The 15839-nt window shown below is 38.4% G+C and overlaps 1 protein-coding gene across 1 annotated transcript in view; it reads right to left on the minus strand.

Moving 5' to 3' along the window:
- Nucleotides 1-14051: 14051 nt before the first annotated feature.
- Nucleotides 14052-15839, minus strand: part of EPHA6 (EPH receptor A6) — a gene marked incomplete at its 5' end in the record, with an annotated part of 487187 nt that continues 485399 nt past the window's right edge. The window contains one exon of the mRNA XM_082057768.1: nt 14052-14337. Within this exon, the coding sequence (XP_081913894.1) occupies nt 14223-14337 (115 nt within the window). The 3' untranslated portion in view covers nt 14052-14222. The remainder of the gene's footprint in view (nt 14338-15839) is intronic.

Consider the following 15839-nt stretch of genomic DNA (forward strand, 5'->3'; position numbering starts at 1 on the left):
TATGGAGGTACTCATAGGATGTAAAAGATTATTCCTATACCATTCCCTGTGTCCAGCTCAGTACCTGACACTGCAGAGCCTAATGAGACCCTACATGGCCAAGCAGAAGTTGAGGCAAGGAAGAGCTCAGCATGCTGTTCATACACATCCCTCATGGGCCTGCAGTGCAAGCCAATGAGGTGGAACAACTCGGTCTCTCCCACTCTCCTCACTGCAGTCTGATAATTCCCATAATTCCAGATTTTAAGTGTATCTTTGGGTTTGCCCTTCACATCTGAACAAAGATAAGCAATGAGTGAGGGGTAGAGTGCACAGTTCTGCCTCTGCTTCTCACAGGGAGGTCTGTACAGCTCCTTGGCTTGAAGAAGCAATTTTCCTTCATGGAGCTTCACCCCTGTTTTGAAAAACTCTAATGTAGTTTAACCTATGCTGAACATAGCTTTCAGTCTGCTACCTCACCTTCTGCCATGGGCAGAGATGTGGAAATACTGTTTGATAGCAATGTGGACAGTTCTTGCTACTAAAAACCTTAAGTCAGAAGCTCCCAGTTAAAATGCACTTGTCATTAAACTTCAAAAAATAAAAAAACCTACAAGCATTTTGTCTATTGCTTGGCTTTCTAATTCTCATTGTTGCTTTCATTATTATTAAAGGTTTGAGGTAAATTGCAATCATGATTTCCCTATACCCAGAAAGGTTCTGATTAAAATATGAGATTCTCTCATAGTGACATTATGAGTCATTAAAGAAAAAAGCAAGTAGCCTAAATCTCACAGTGAAATTCTGGGTTGAAGCACTTTCTAAAAATGAATTGGGTTGTGGGGTAAGTCCGTGTTAGGGGAGGCTGTTGTCTCCTACTTTTTATACTGAAATCAGTCTGCATCTAAGAACTAGTTCTAAACTCAACAAACAAGAAAGAATGGCAGAGGCATTTCTGTAACCATATCTAAAATGCAATATTCATTCTTCATCATAGACACCACGTTAAACCTGATGGTCCCTAGCAAGAAAGCTCTTCCCATGTAAAATATGCAGGATGTAATGGACTGTGGACATCAGACATTCATTTCCTAATAATCTATATATGCTTCTGTTCGGTTATGTATTGGATGCATATGATGTTAAGAAATGAAAGGCTAATTATAAACTTTCTGAGGTAGGGTCTGATTACTGTATATGGCATTTACTTCTTTGTGAATCATTGTGTATTAGCCTGGCATTATGTACATAATACGATCAGTTATAAGACTGCATTTGTCAGTGAGAGTTTGGAAAAACACTAGAGAAGGACTTGCATGAAAGGAGTTGCATGGCTCAGTGAACCACCATAAGGAGCTTGAACAGTACTGCAGAATCTTAATAGCACATTGAGATCTGTTTAAAATTCAGATTCCCTGTGTTTCTGAAGGAGAGAGTGCTGCTGTTTGGAACTTTTAATGTGCACAGTTTTTTCCTGATGTTGTTAACTGTATGTGCATTTTGATAAGGCATTTATCAGAGCATAAAAGCTCAGTGGTAAGCACAGAAGAGGCCACTATGATTAAGCATTCTTTAGCTGAAAAAAACACCACCACCCTGAAGCATCTCGAGTGTTAGAACATATTGCTGGTCCATCTTTATTAGTACACCACCCTGTGTTAAGCAGCTGGGGTTTTTTTGCATGATCATGTATGACAGGCTTCACTGTGTATCATTATATTAGTAACTTAGGGCAAAACAAACACCATTAACTCAAAAATAACCACCAGTACTGTAACTTTTATTTGCTAATAAATATCTTAATAAACAGGCTTACCCCATCTGTAAGACCTGATAATGCCTCTTAGGAAATCATAGAAAAATAAAATACAATAATAATCAGTAACTTGTACTTTGTACAAAAATCTTATTATGTTGCTCAGCAGGTAGCTTTGCCAAACCCCATATTCTTTCTGCAAAGAGATGGTATATGTAATGCAATTCACCTTAAAAACAGCCTAATGTTGAGAGCTGAGCATTCTATTAACACTATTAACTTGTAGGCATGCCAGCACATGAAAATTTACATGGAACATCATATTATCATAGGAATAGAATAATAATAATAAAAATAAGATAACACTACTTTTCAGTAACTAATAACAACTTTGCTTCAAATGTAAATTCCCCTTGGGACTGCAAATCAGTATATTAAGCGTTTTATTACATGGCTATTCCTACAATACTGTTACAAACTGGCAAAAAGGCAGAAATAAAAATGCAGTGGGAACACATATGGGAGATATATTACATGAGGAAATGTCATTCTGAACAGTGAGGCAGTCCCAGGGGGAAACCAACAATACCAGCCGAGAAATGTTCAGTCTCCCAGAATGAGTAGATGGTGCTTGCTCTGTGCAATGCTACACGAGTTCAGACCGATGAAGACACAACCCAGAGGTACGGTGCCACGGCTGCTTTTCTGTGAGACAAATGGCGAAGACTGAGCCACAGGTAGTTGTCATTATTAACATACGGTTTAGTAAGAGGAAAAGAAGCAACAGCAAAACAAATGTTATCTGGGGTTCTTTAAAGACAAGGTGGGTTTCAGACTACTGGTAAGGATATGAGATCTGTGCTGAGGCCATGGTTTGTTTGTAAAATAGTTTGTGAGTATTATGATTATACTGTTACTTTTGCAGCCATCTACCTTTAAAGTTTTGACATGGCTGCTTATATATATAATCTAAAGTGTCTGTCATCCAATAGTTATTCATATATACACATACATTGATACATTTTATGGCTATGCTAGAACAGCAAACTATGGAGAACAGTCATATTTAACTGTATACAATCTAATTTCACAGAAGAGACAGAGATTAAAACCCCTTTTAATTGAGATACTTTGAAAACCAACACACAGAAATAGTGACTATCCTGAGAAAACATACCAACCACGTTATAGGAATATAGATAAATTGTCCGAGCAGCCGGGGATCAGGTTAGAAAAAGTAAAGCCGTGATAGAATTAAATCTGGACAGGGACGTCGAGGGCAACAAGAAAAGCTTCTGTAGGTACATTGGTGCTAAAAGGAAGACTAGGGGAAATGTGGGCCCTCTCTGGAAGGAAATGGGAGATCTGGTTACCCAGGATATGGAGAAGGCTGAGGTACTCAATGACTCTTTCTCCTCAGTCTTCATGGGCAAGTGCTGTAGCTACACCACCCAAGTCACAGCAGGCAAAGGCAGGGACTGGGAGAATGAAGAACTGCCTGCTGTAGGAGAAAAACATGTTTGAGACCATCTAAGGAACCTGAAGATGCACAAGTCCATGGGACCTGATAAGATGAATCCATGGGAACTGGCAGATGAAGTTGCTAAGCCACTATCCATCATATCTGAGAGATCGTAGCAGTCTGGTGAAGTTCCCACTGACTGGAAAAGGGGAAACATAACCCCCATTTTTAAAAAGGGAAAAAAGGAAGACCTGGGGAACTACAGGACAGTCAGTCTGATCTCTGTGCCTGGCAAGATCATGAAGCAGATAGATCCTCCTGGAAGCTATGCTAAGGTACATGGAAAATAAGGTGGTGATCAGTGACAGCCAATATGGCTTCACTAAGGGCAAACTCTGACTGACAAATTTGGTGGCCTTCTACAATAGAGTTACAGCATTGGTGGATAAGAAAACAGCAACTGACATCATCTACCTGGACTTGTGCAAAGCGTTTGACTCTAAAGCCTTGTCTCTAAATTGAACAGACATGGATTTGATAGATGGACCACTCAGTGGATACAGAATTGGCTGGATGGGTGCACTCGAAGAGTTAGGGTCAATGGCTCAATGTTCAAGTGGAAACCAGTGACAAGTGGCATTCCTCAGGGGTTGGTGCTAGGACTGGTGCTGTTTAACATCTTTGTTGTTTAACATCTTCGTTGGGATTGAGTGCATTCTTCGCAAGTCTGCTGACAACACCAAGCTGTGTGGTGCAGTTGACATACCGGAGGGAAGGGAATGTCATCCAGAGGGACCCAGACAGGCTTGAGAGGTGGGTCTGTGCGAACCTCATGAAGTTCAACAAGGCCAAGTGCAAAGTCCTGCACATGGGTTGGGGAATTCCCAAGCACAAATACAGGCTGGGTGAAGAATGGATTGAGAGCAGCCCTGAGGAGAGGGTCTTAGGGGTGTTGGTTGATGAGAAATTAAACATGACCCAGCAACCTGCACTTCCAGACCAAAAAGCCAACTGTACCTTGGGTTGCATCAAAAGGAGCATGGCCAGCAGGTCAAGGGAGATGATTCTGACCCACTACCATGCTCTGGTAAGACCCCACCTGGAGTTCTGCATCCAGCTCTGGGGTCCCCAACATAAGAAATACATGGACCTGTTGGAGCAGGTCCAGAGGAGGGTTATGAAGATGATCAGAGGACTGGAGCACCTCTGCTGTGAACACAGGCTAGATAGTTAGGGTTGTTCAGCTTGGAGAAGAGAAGGCTCTGGGCAGACCTTATAGCAGCCTTTTAGTACCGAAAGAGGACCTACAAGACAGCTGGAGAGGGACTTTTTACAAGGGCATGTAGAGATCGGACAAGGGGTAATGGCTTTAAACTGGAAGAGGGTATATTTAGCTTAGACATAAGGAAGAAGTTCCTCACCATGAGGGTGGTGAGACACTGGAACAGGCTGCCCAAAGAAGTTGTGGATGCCTCATCCCTGGAAGTGTTCAAGGCCAGGTTGGATGTGGCTTTGAGCAACCTGGTCTAGTGGAAGGTGTCCCTGTCCATGGCAGGGAGGGTTGGAATGAAATGATCTTTAAGGGCCCTTCCAATGCAAACCATTCTGTGATTCTACGATCTTCCAAGAGAAAAATCCAAGCTAATTTTTGGAAGGTAGTAAAATATTTTTTTGCATCTTTTCTGTAAGTGAAAGTGGTTTGTATTTAAAAAAAACCAACCCTGATGACAAAATTAAAACAATGAAAGTTGCTTTGCTAGAAAACAAACTATTGCCTCTCAGTATATACGGTTTCACATAAGCATTTAAAGATTCTTTTTCCTTGTTAAACTGCAGATGCAGTCCTGAGAAGTGCAGAGTACCTGTTGTCATTACCAAAGTCAATATGGGTTGTACCACACCAAAAAGAACAAGCCCTTTTTGTTAGTGTCCAGGTTTTCAGACACAGCATCACTGTGCGTGATGTAACTGATACCATCACAGAATTTTGATACTGGCCTCAACAGAAGCAGTCACGAGGCTCTAGGTAAGAACAACATACACTGAAGTACTGATTGGATCCAGTTCCTTCACCAGAGTTAATGAAGAAACTTTATGTAGAGAAATTGGAGGAAGACATTGCTGCAAAAGAAATTATATTAAAATGCTACACTGACAATTCAAAGCTAGCTGCTTCTTGGGGAGAGGCAGACGGGTTATCATAGCCATAAGCTTTAAAATGTTTATGCATTTACATGTTAGGAATTTTAGAGTAGGATGTTTTTCTTGAGATAGGGAACTAACAAAAGAGTCAAGTAAACAGAACCACTAGGAGGGCATTAGTTATTTTATTTGCTACTGTGCCTTTCATTAACTGGCAAATCTCCAAATTTACACTGCAATGCACTAGGAGTATAGAACAGCTTGTACAAAGAGGCAAATGATCAGATAGAACTGTTACTATGAAGGGGAGATCATATTGCATAATGCCATATCTTCATGAAAAAGGACAGATAAATCCTATTTTTTGTAGGTTCTGTTTGTTTGATGGGGATCATGGTTTTATCCTGAATTTAAGTGCAGGAATTTGGAGAATTTTCTAGCAGAAACCAACCAACCAATCAACCAACAAACCCCACAAACAAACCAACCAACCAGAACCAAACCAAAACCAAAAAAGAAAAAAAAAACTCAACCAAACAAAAAACCTCACCAACCCCCACAACAAACAAACAGAAAACATTCATGTTAGACTCTCTATTAAATAATTTTAAATACTTATTACAAACTCAGAGATGGTGGCCCATTCCAATAAAACAGTGCAGCAACCACCTTTCGTGCCTTGCAATTCAGGTCTACCATGTTGAAGGTAACCATAATCTATTTCATCACATCCCTGAGGTCATAGCATTGTCTTTTATGCTTAGTGCACTCTTTTCCCCCCTATTAAATGAGGCCATCTGTTCCATGCAAATCTGTAGAAACTCTTAATCCAAAACCTGTTACAGTCTGTTGACATCTTCTTACGCATTTAACTGATTTTGGATCAAGCCCTGAATGACCAACCCACATCTCAGCCTGAAACTCTCAATGGAGAAATTAAAACTAGCAAAAAAGTTTTAGCAATACATTTGAATGACAGGACAGTGTGTGTCCTAATAAGTGCTGATTCTCTTAACAAGTCAAACATGACAGTAGCGGAATGCAGGGAAGGAGAATTTGTTTGGAGACCTGAATGCTACATAATGTATGTATAACATAGGGCTTCATCTCACTGCCAGTGAAGTCATAACAAACTCTCATGAATTTTGATCACAGCAAGACCATGCCTATTGATACCGAAACAGTTAATTCCTCACGGTTACATCATTGTCCCAGGAATTACTCCATCAAGAAGTTAATTAAAATTTTTCAGCAGGAGTTGGAAATACCAGGTGTTTTAGAACAGATCTTTTCCAAGACAAAAATCAAACTTCTAAAGTTGGCATTTAGTAGCTAAAATAATCTACAGATTTGAAACATTTGCTGCACTTTGTCTTTCTCAGCTAATCCTATTGTACATAAAGGGACTGTAATGGTAAGTTATAAAGCTCAGAGCATTCAGCTTCTTAAAAAATGGTCCATAATCTGAGAAACTATATACAACCATAGCACTCATGGATGAGCAGTGTGTGCTACTGAATACAGTATATGATGGTAGAAGGTATTTGTGAGTTGTAAGTGCATGGAACTGCCTTATACTTGTTGTTGTTATTTTTCCTTAGCACAATATGGACTACAGGCTCTAATCTAAATGATGACAATTTTACCAATTTTTTTTCGTAGGTGGGGCCCTGGAAAACCAGCAACTAGTTTATTGTCTATTACTGTTGTAGAGGAGCCTCAGAGCATTACACTGTGATGATGCTATGAAAATACTCCCTTGAGTGTTACAGCGGGCACTTTTTCATCATTCACAACCAGAAATTAATATTTGGATTCCAATGCAGATTTCCGTCAAATTCGATTTTCCAGATCCTAGGTTCAAGGTTGCTTTCTATACAACCAAGGCTTCAGGCATCACACAGTTCATAATATAGAGGGCTAAATTTCTCTTTGATTTGTGAATTTTCAGTCCCAGGGTTTTGTCTTATCTGTAGCTCAACATACATGCTGCTGCTTGGCAGTTTTTCACTCAATTGTCAATAACAAGAAATTTATTCACAAATTTGTAATCAGCTTGATGATGCACATGTTAGAGATGAATATTCCTCAAAATGTGTAGTATTTCCCAAATGAAGAAAAAGGTCAACAATATCTTCTCACATATGAAGAACAATGTGCGGGGAAGGTTTTGTCATAGTATCAATGAATATACTGGACTGCTGAAGGAAACCATGTGTGGTACTGAAGTTGAAAAAAATGACAAATATATCTTACGCTGCCTTACAAATATTTTACAGGGACTTGGATTTGCAAGTCTTTTATGCCTAACTCTGCCCATGTAAATAGTTCCATTTCTAATGAGCCTCCTTATCTGAATTAAGCCATACAAACATGGAACTGTTTATAGATTGAGGAATTTCTGAACATGGCACAGTGGCACAGTACATACATCATTACTGAGACACATGTTTAGTTACCTGCTAGTCAAAGTGCTCAGATGCTTAGATATAGGTCAAAATTTTGGACAGGAACGAAGTGGAACAAGTGTGAAAACTTCCAATGATTTTGAGACTGATCTTTTAAATATATTTTTTCCCATATCTTCAGTTTCATGACTTGGCATTTTTTATTCCAGTTTAATTACACAGGTGTGAAAAATCAGACAATATGCTAAAATCTTCTGGGAGAGAAAGGTACTTGGGAAATCTCTTGCAGGAAAGAAAGGTTAAGAGATACTAATGTAGAATATTTAAAGAAACATACACACAAATAGATTTCACTGAACTGGCATTATATTATTTCACATATAAGATATTGAAATATATTTGAACTCTAATCTGTTTTTTAACTTCATGTTTTTTATCAGGCATTTTTGTTAGTTTTCCTTTCTAAAATTTAGCACATCTTTTTAGATTATAAAATGGCATATCCTTACTCATATTCCCTTGAAAATGTCTCTCATTTTAACCTCACAAGTGTCTATAAGTGGCTATTTAAAATAAAATAATTCATATACTGTTTAAACGTATTTGGTGACTTCAGCAGATGGACTCAACCTTTTTATAGCATGGACTACCTCTTACTGGAGATGCTGGCTCATGGGTACCTTGCTTCCCCTTTATGATCACTGATGATTTCTACAGTAATTAGTCGTACAGACAAGAATCAGTAGAAAGGGGTTTGGTGTGGTGGCAGAAGAAGCGTCAGCATCAGGTGACCAGGCAGCTTTCTGTAAGCCAGTTTGAAAATGCTTTTCCTGCCCGTGGAGAAACAGAGTCTGTCCCTTTCCAGATAAGAAGCCAAGGAAGTCTGGGAAGTACTATACACATACAGTGCATGCCATTAAAAATTTTAAAAGTCAATGGGGCAGATCAACCCCATTATTGGGAGTTACATAATTAATCCTGTAGGTTTGAAAAATCTCAGATATTATGATACATGTTATATTTACAATTCTTTCTGTATATATAGACAAATATTTTATATCCATAATGTGCTTAACATATCCTGGTCCATAATCTGAGGAACTATATGCAACCATAGCACTCATGGATGAGATGAGCAGTGTGCACTACTAAATACAGTGTATGATGGTAGAAGATATTTGTGAGTTGTAAGTGCATGGAACAGCCTTATGCAACACTTTTTTTCTTTCTTTTTTGCTTTTCCTTTTTCTCTTTTTCTTTTTACTTTTATTTTTCTTTTTTTTTTTTCCTTTCTTTTTTTCTCTTTCTTTTTCTTTTTCTTTTTCTCTTTTGGTTTGGTTTGTTGATGCTCCTCAGCACAATATGAACAGTTATTCCTGTTCACCTTATTGTAGGCTTTAGGCATTTTTTTTTCCCCCTTTTCAGTGCTGATTCATTTGTCTCTCCAGGAGATTTCAAGGTCACTGTCCTACTAAGTTTTAGCTCAGCCCAACACATCTTTCCCTCACTCTCAAAAAATAATAACAGTACCATTATAAAAAGAAAAAAAAATAAGATTATCTTTGCCATTTATTCAGGAAAGATGAATTACACTTGGCGAACAAATAAGAGAACTGTTTAACAGAATACAGTGTTCTTCGACCATGTGCAAGTGTCAGAAGTGAAGTATCTCTATTCTTAATATTTTTCTTAGAAGATGCAATGGAAGACAGACTTTTTATTAGTACTTTAACTTTTGTTACTCTAAAAGATGTGTTGGACTGAATTGGGAGCCCTCCTTTCCACTCTCTGTGGAACATATTCCAAGACAGACTGACCCCATGACAGGGTAATTACAGGTGCCTTGTGTTCACAAGAGAAATTCTCAGCTGCCAGAATCTGTCCCATAGAACCATTCCATCAGCTCAGTTAAAACAGTTTAACACGTTTCAGTTTGCAATGGGGCCAGCTGAAATTTAGCAACTAGTCTTCAATACAAGTATGTTCTATGCTGCTTTACCTTGGTGGCTGATGTGGTCCTATGGGGTCATTCTAACATGGAAATTGCTGTGGTTAATAGAGTCTTACTAGGCATCTCTGCAGTCCTAGCTATTCCACATTGTAAATCTCCACTGTGTCTGAATAAAGGGCATCTGTATTTTACTTATGACCCACCTTTGGATCCTGTATGAATCTGCCCTGAAAAATAAATTCATGGAGCCCAGTATTAGGCTCATCATATAAAAAATGGAAAATGGAAAGTCAGTCTTAAATTACAGAAGAATTAAAGTACTAGAGTGTATGAGTTCCATGTCAGAATAATCCAGATAATACCTGATACAATTTTGGACAGAGAATGCTTTGTCCAGAACAACTAGTCTATTTGCATTTATAGTTGAGTGCAGTTAAAAAAATTGCCTTACGCTGAGAAGTCTTGGCTGATGTCTTAAAGCATAGCATGTGTCTAAGCTTTTATTGGACAGACACTGAATTTACATTCATGGAGAACAAAAAGGGTAACTTTTGTTTGAGAAAAAATTAAATTACATAGCTCAATTCTCTTTCTTTCATCTAATGGAGTCCCAATGCTTCTCAGTAATTCCAATGTGCAAACCCCTCCTGAGCAAAATCTACTAAACCTTCTGCTGTTACTTGTTCAGTTTTAACACCAGCACAAATTCTCTCTTTTTTCATAGGTGCAGCATAAGGACTAGATACAATCAGTGCATGAGATTCATCTGACCAAACACAGATGCCTGGATATGAACTAGTAATTTTGATCTCTCTGAATGCAGAGAAACAGGTGCCTCTTTGGCACAATTCATCTAACCAAGAAATAAATAATTACATTTGTCAGATGACTTGCATCCTACAAGGGCCCACTTCTCCTCACTGATGAAAAAGGAACCTCACATGACTAGCTCAAATGCAGACCTCCAAGATTAGGTGAGAAGAATTCCTCCCAGTAGGTCTCCAGGCTCTAAATGATAAGTGCATGGACATTCAAGTTGCTTGTCAGTCAACTTTAGAAGCGCTGCTGTTGGCACATGATGGACAAGGGCAGTGAACTTGTCAGCCAAGAGACACTAACATGGTCCTGCTCAGCAGTCAAGGCCATCACTTAAGCTGTGTTTTAGGTGCTTAAGTGATATGCAAGTAGTCATAGCAGTACAGATAGACAGATTATACTCTAGATTAATGACAATCAGATCTGTGAGAAAAATCTACACATGAATATCACTTGTAAATAACTTTGAACGATTTCATTTCCTTATGTCCACATTTTAATGCGTTTTTTTTTTTTTTGGCTTGCATATCATGCATACACACTTCATTTAGTGAACTTTCAATGACTACTTTTAATCATGAAGCACTCCGCAATGTGGCCAGATTCTCAAAGACAGCTTACTAGATTTGCTTCAATTTGTTAAATTTAAACTCTAACTGCACATTGCAATATACAGCAAAACTAAATAGAGCTAATTTTCACCTGAAGAAAGTATCCTCTGTAACAAAGAGGATACTCTTTGCTCTGATTTCACATATACATTTGTGGCCTGCACAGAATTAAGCTCACATTTGGAAAATAACACCTATTGGTTTTTTGTTTGTTTTTAAATGAAAAAATTAGGAAAACCAAAGCAAGAGTAGGCTTGGAATTGGAGCAAGAGCAAATAAAATGTTTCCAAAATGGGGAAAATGTAAATTTGATCAAGATAACTATTATGAAATTGTCATACTGCACCACAAGAGCAACAAAAAAATCAAGCTGCATAAACCCACAAAATCCCGGATTTACAATGTTTTTAATAAATGCCCTCACCCAAAGGATACCTTGTTCTTTCCTTTCTTGTTACCCAAACTCTTGGTTATATAAAAAATATATCTGATTAATACATGTTTTAATATTGATTTTTTTCTATTGAAAATATATTTTCAGTAGTATGATAAATTTGGAAATTAATGTCCATGAAATATATCTAGGTTGTGTACATGTAATATACTGCTCTGCATCCACACTACCAGTAATGAAAAAAACATGCGAAGGAGAATTTAAAAGTGCACATACATGGTTTGGATTAGTTATGAGTAATTTTGAAACCCCATTGACAAATAACAGACTCATACCTCCTTGGCAGTGTATTTAATTGTGAGAGAGGCTCCTTGCACAGATGTCATGTTGTTGGCCACGGAAGCAATGACAGGCAAAATGGATAACAAAATGATAAAGGAAAATCAACTCCTAAATTATGCTGTGATGATAGTATTTTTTAAAAGGCTTCAGGTAAGTGTGGTTTTCTTTCCATAAGAGAACTTTTACAAAAAAATTATTCAGATGTGGAACTGGGGCAGAATTTTTCAAGTGAGAGTCACAGAAAAGAACAAATGCTTTTTTTCCCACTGACGGCCTGTGATCTTGCTAAATGTACATGCTTGTACAGTCCTGCTGAGTTCAATGGCACTACTCATGCTGGCAAAACTACCTTTGTAGCTAGAATAGGATTGGTACTGCCCTTAATTAAACGAGATCATTAAATTGGCATTGCAGAACACCAGTGTTGTTCCTCAGTTAATTCCCTTTTTTTTTTTTTAATGAAAGAAAGGAAAATTTACTTGGTGCACTACTGTCATCCCTCTTAAATTAATGCAACTATTCCAACGTAAAGTGACAACAGAGAATCAGGCCTAGCATGTCTTACTGTGTGAACTGGTTGGAAGCATAATCTTTTCTGAGTTGCTTTCTGATTTTCCTTTTTTTGCCACTTGTATACAATGGCAGCCTTTTCCAAGAGTTAGGAAATACATTTTGATTTACAAGCTGTAAATTAAGCAGTAAATATAATTATGATTACATAAAGTATTTAGTTCATTTTGATATACACATATATTATAATAATTACCCAAACGCACGTTTTAACAGAAAAGTTGTAAAGCTTGAGTATATTGGAATGACATGTAACTCAAAAACATCCTCCAAACTATGTATGAATCAACAAAAGCATCTGCATCCAGTTTACATGTGACATGCATGTAGATCTGCGCGTGACTTCTACAGCACACAGACATGCGCTTGTTCCCCTGTTTCCAGAAGCGCATATCTCATGCAAATGTTTGGAAATGTAGCCCCGCACGTCTGTGTAAGTTGTCCGAATAAAACATGAAAGCTGTAATTCTTAAGAGAGGTACAAATACTACGTTAGGCCTTTGCAGCCATTTTCTTGCATGTAAATATGGCTATTGAAGAGTTCTAAAGGTAATGGTCATCAATTTCATTTACACTAAATGAAGATCCAGCCCACAGTAACCAGAGCTCCATTTCAACAGAGTCTGCTTTTTACTTCTAAAAGCAGTTAGAAGTAGACTCAAGGCAACGTATTATTACACTGCTGTCCTACACCTCCTCTTCTGCCTACGTACAAGAAGACCAAATACCGCAGCGCGTAACTTCCAGCATTAATTGGTTGTACCACTGCCCTCCACTGGAGGATGATATGGCTGGCCTGCTCCCACAGGAATTAGCACATCACCCCACTGTTGGCTGGCCCTCAAAGGTCTACTACCACTGGTGGAAATTATGCTTAGTTCATGCCTGCATTTTTGGAACAGAAAGCTTTCTGAAGTCTATGTGGCCACGATACAGCTGACAAGCATGTTTTACACGTGGTTATGGAAACATTACAATCAGTTTTCCAGTGAATACTTGCCACGTAGTAGAAGCAAATGCTGAGTACCACCAAAAAAAAAAAAAAAAGAGTGGTGAAGAATCCCAAGGATGAACACGTTTTCCAACCTAATCTAAAATTTAAAGCATAAAAAGTGTCAAGTGCTAAAGTAATTAAAAACCAAGTACCTTAAGATTTCAAAGAGATTTCTTTCACTGTCCTCCCAATTATTCACACAACAAAAACTCGCTACATAAAATCATCAGTCATTTCTGCAAACAATACTAACATTTTGAGGCACCAACTTACCAGCATTTAAACTATTATAAAGTAATGTAACAATAGGACCCATCCATTTGGATTTAATTAAGAGATAAAATAAATATATATGCCAAACTTCTTCTTGATTGCACATTTGGTATTGGAAGTTACATGGTCACAGAACATGAAAGAAGTCAAATACTTTTTGATCTACCAGCAAACTCTAAATACATCGATAAAGAAGCCACACCAGGCCAAATAGATTACTACTTTCAAGTAAGTTCATGAAAGTTTCCCGAATACTGTTAAACAAAGTTACACGTCCATGCTGAGTTATTCATCAATGTGTAGCGAGAGTCCTGCAGTAGGCCAGGATTTTATCGGCAGGTAACTGGCAGAGGAGCTATGCAGTGTGATTAAAAATTCCTGTTTGGAAGCATTAACATAGAAGTACTTTTATAATCTGAACAGGAGACTGCAGTTCTTGAAGTTGGGAAGAGCAGAAGGGAAGAATGGGAGTATTTTCCATTTTAGAAATGCTGAGGCACAAAACACAGTTGATTCTAGTACTTTCATACATGAAATCCTTTCTCCTGTATGTGCATCATTTGTAACCGCAAAGTCTGTAAACTGCTGACTATTCGTCTCTGGTGTCCAATGAGTACAACTCCAATTCTTCTAATGTCACTGCAAGATAAAAAGTTTCATCGTGGATGCAAGTATAGTAAAGTCTCTTGCACACAAAAGACTACAAATATAGGATGAATTGCTCTACTTCAGGACAGTTTATTTTCCTGACTGGAACATACGAGAATACTGCAAATGTTCAAGTTTTATGCACCTGTCAATTCCAAATTTGTTTAAAGGCAGCCATATAAGAAAATAATCTTAAAAATGTTGTAGTTAGAGCACTCACTTCTGTTGTGATACTAATGGTCAAGTAATTTTTTCAACTCTTGAGGAAGAATCCAAGAGGAGGGTTCTAATAGCCCATTTTTAGCAATATGTTAGTAGCAAATGTTTTCCACTTCACTTGCAAAGGAACAGGGCTGATACACTCACTTTTGCAGTCCTGAGGCTGAAATATCAATAACAGAGGCTGTGATTCTGATGATTTGGGTGGTGAGAGGTGGTCTCAAGATCAGAATGGCACTGAATCTTAGAGCTCAACCCAGATTTCCCTCCATCTCATCTAGACCAGCACCCTGGAGGTGGTAGGTCACCCACAGAGCCTGACTCTTCGGCAGGAATGAAGTCACCAGCCCTCAGCATCTGGCACCATCCACTAGTTCCATTGTTCTATAAACATCAACAACTTCAATATGCTGAGAAAGATCACAGAGGTGGTGAGGGCAGGAAACTTCAGATATGCCTTGTCTAATTGTGCAAATCCCACGCTGGGACATAGCATAGATACCACTTGTTTAGATACCCTCAAAAACTGTTTGATGATACAGGTAATAAAGGAGCCTGGGGGATGAGGCATGACCTTTATGAGTTTCAGGTTTGCAGTTCAAGATACCTGGCTTTGTATCCTCCAGATGAAGAGCCACTGTATAGAAGCAAGTATTATGTACTTGGGCTTCGCATCCACATGGGGGATGATACACAACGCTTAAGGTCAGCAGGGACTATGCAAAAATATTGAGCATCTTAGAAGCTAAAAAGGGTCAGCTAAAAGAATAAACCTTTACAGCAGGGAGTGGTGTTAGAAATGCGGGAATGATGCATAGCACATATCAAGAAAGGCCTGATAAAACTGAGAAGGATGCCAGCAGCCTTAGGGTAACAGAGGTTGTTTGAAGAAAGAATCTTTCAAAAAGCTGAAGTGATATCTAAAGAAAGAAAGTAGGAAAGATGATAACCTTAGGCAGATTATCTTTAAAAGCACGGTAAGGCTAAAAAAAAAAATAAACCAACTAGAGGAACAACCAGAAAAAGACACCTAGTAATAAGATAAGATTTTTTTGCAGGCTCACTGGGGTACAAGAAACCTGCCAGAGTGCCTGTAGAATCTAATGATGATTTGGGTATAAAAAAGCACTGCAAGACTGGCCACTTCCAGAAGACTGAACCAATTATTTGAGTTGATATTCACTGTGGAACAAATTTAAGTGACTCCCATGCCAGAACCTTTATGGAGTACTTGTCAGAGGATCTGTCTGAAGTTGAAGTGACTGCAGGAGAGG

The sequence above is a fragment of the Streptopelia decaocto genome, assembly GCF_964273445.1.
Source record: "Streptopelia decaocto genome assembly, chromosome: 1".
Lineage (NCBI taxonomy): Eukaryota > Metazoa > Chordata > Aves > Columbiformes > Columbidae > Streptopelia > Streptopelia decaocto.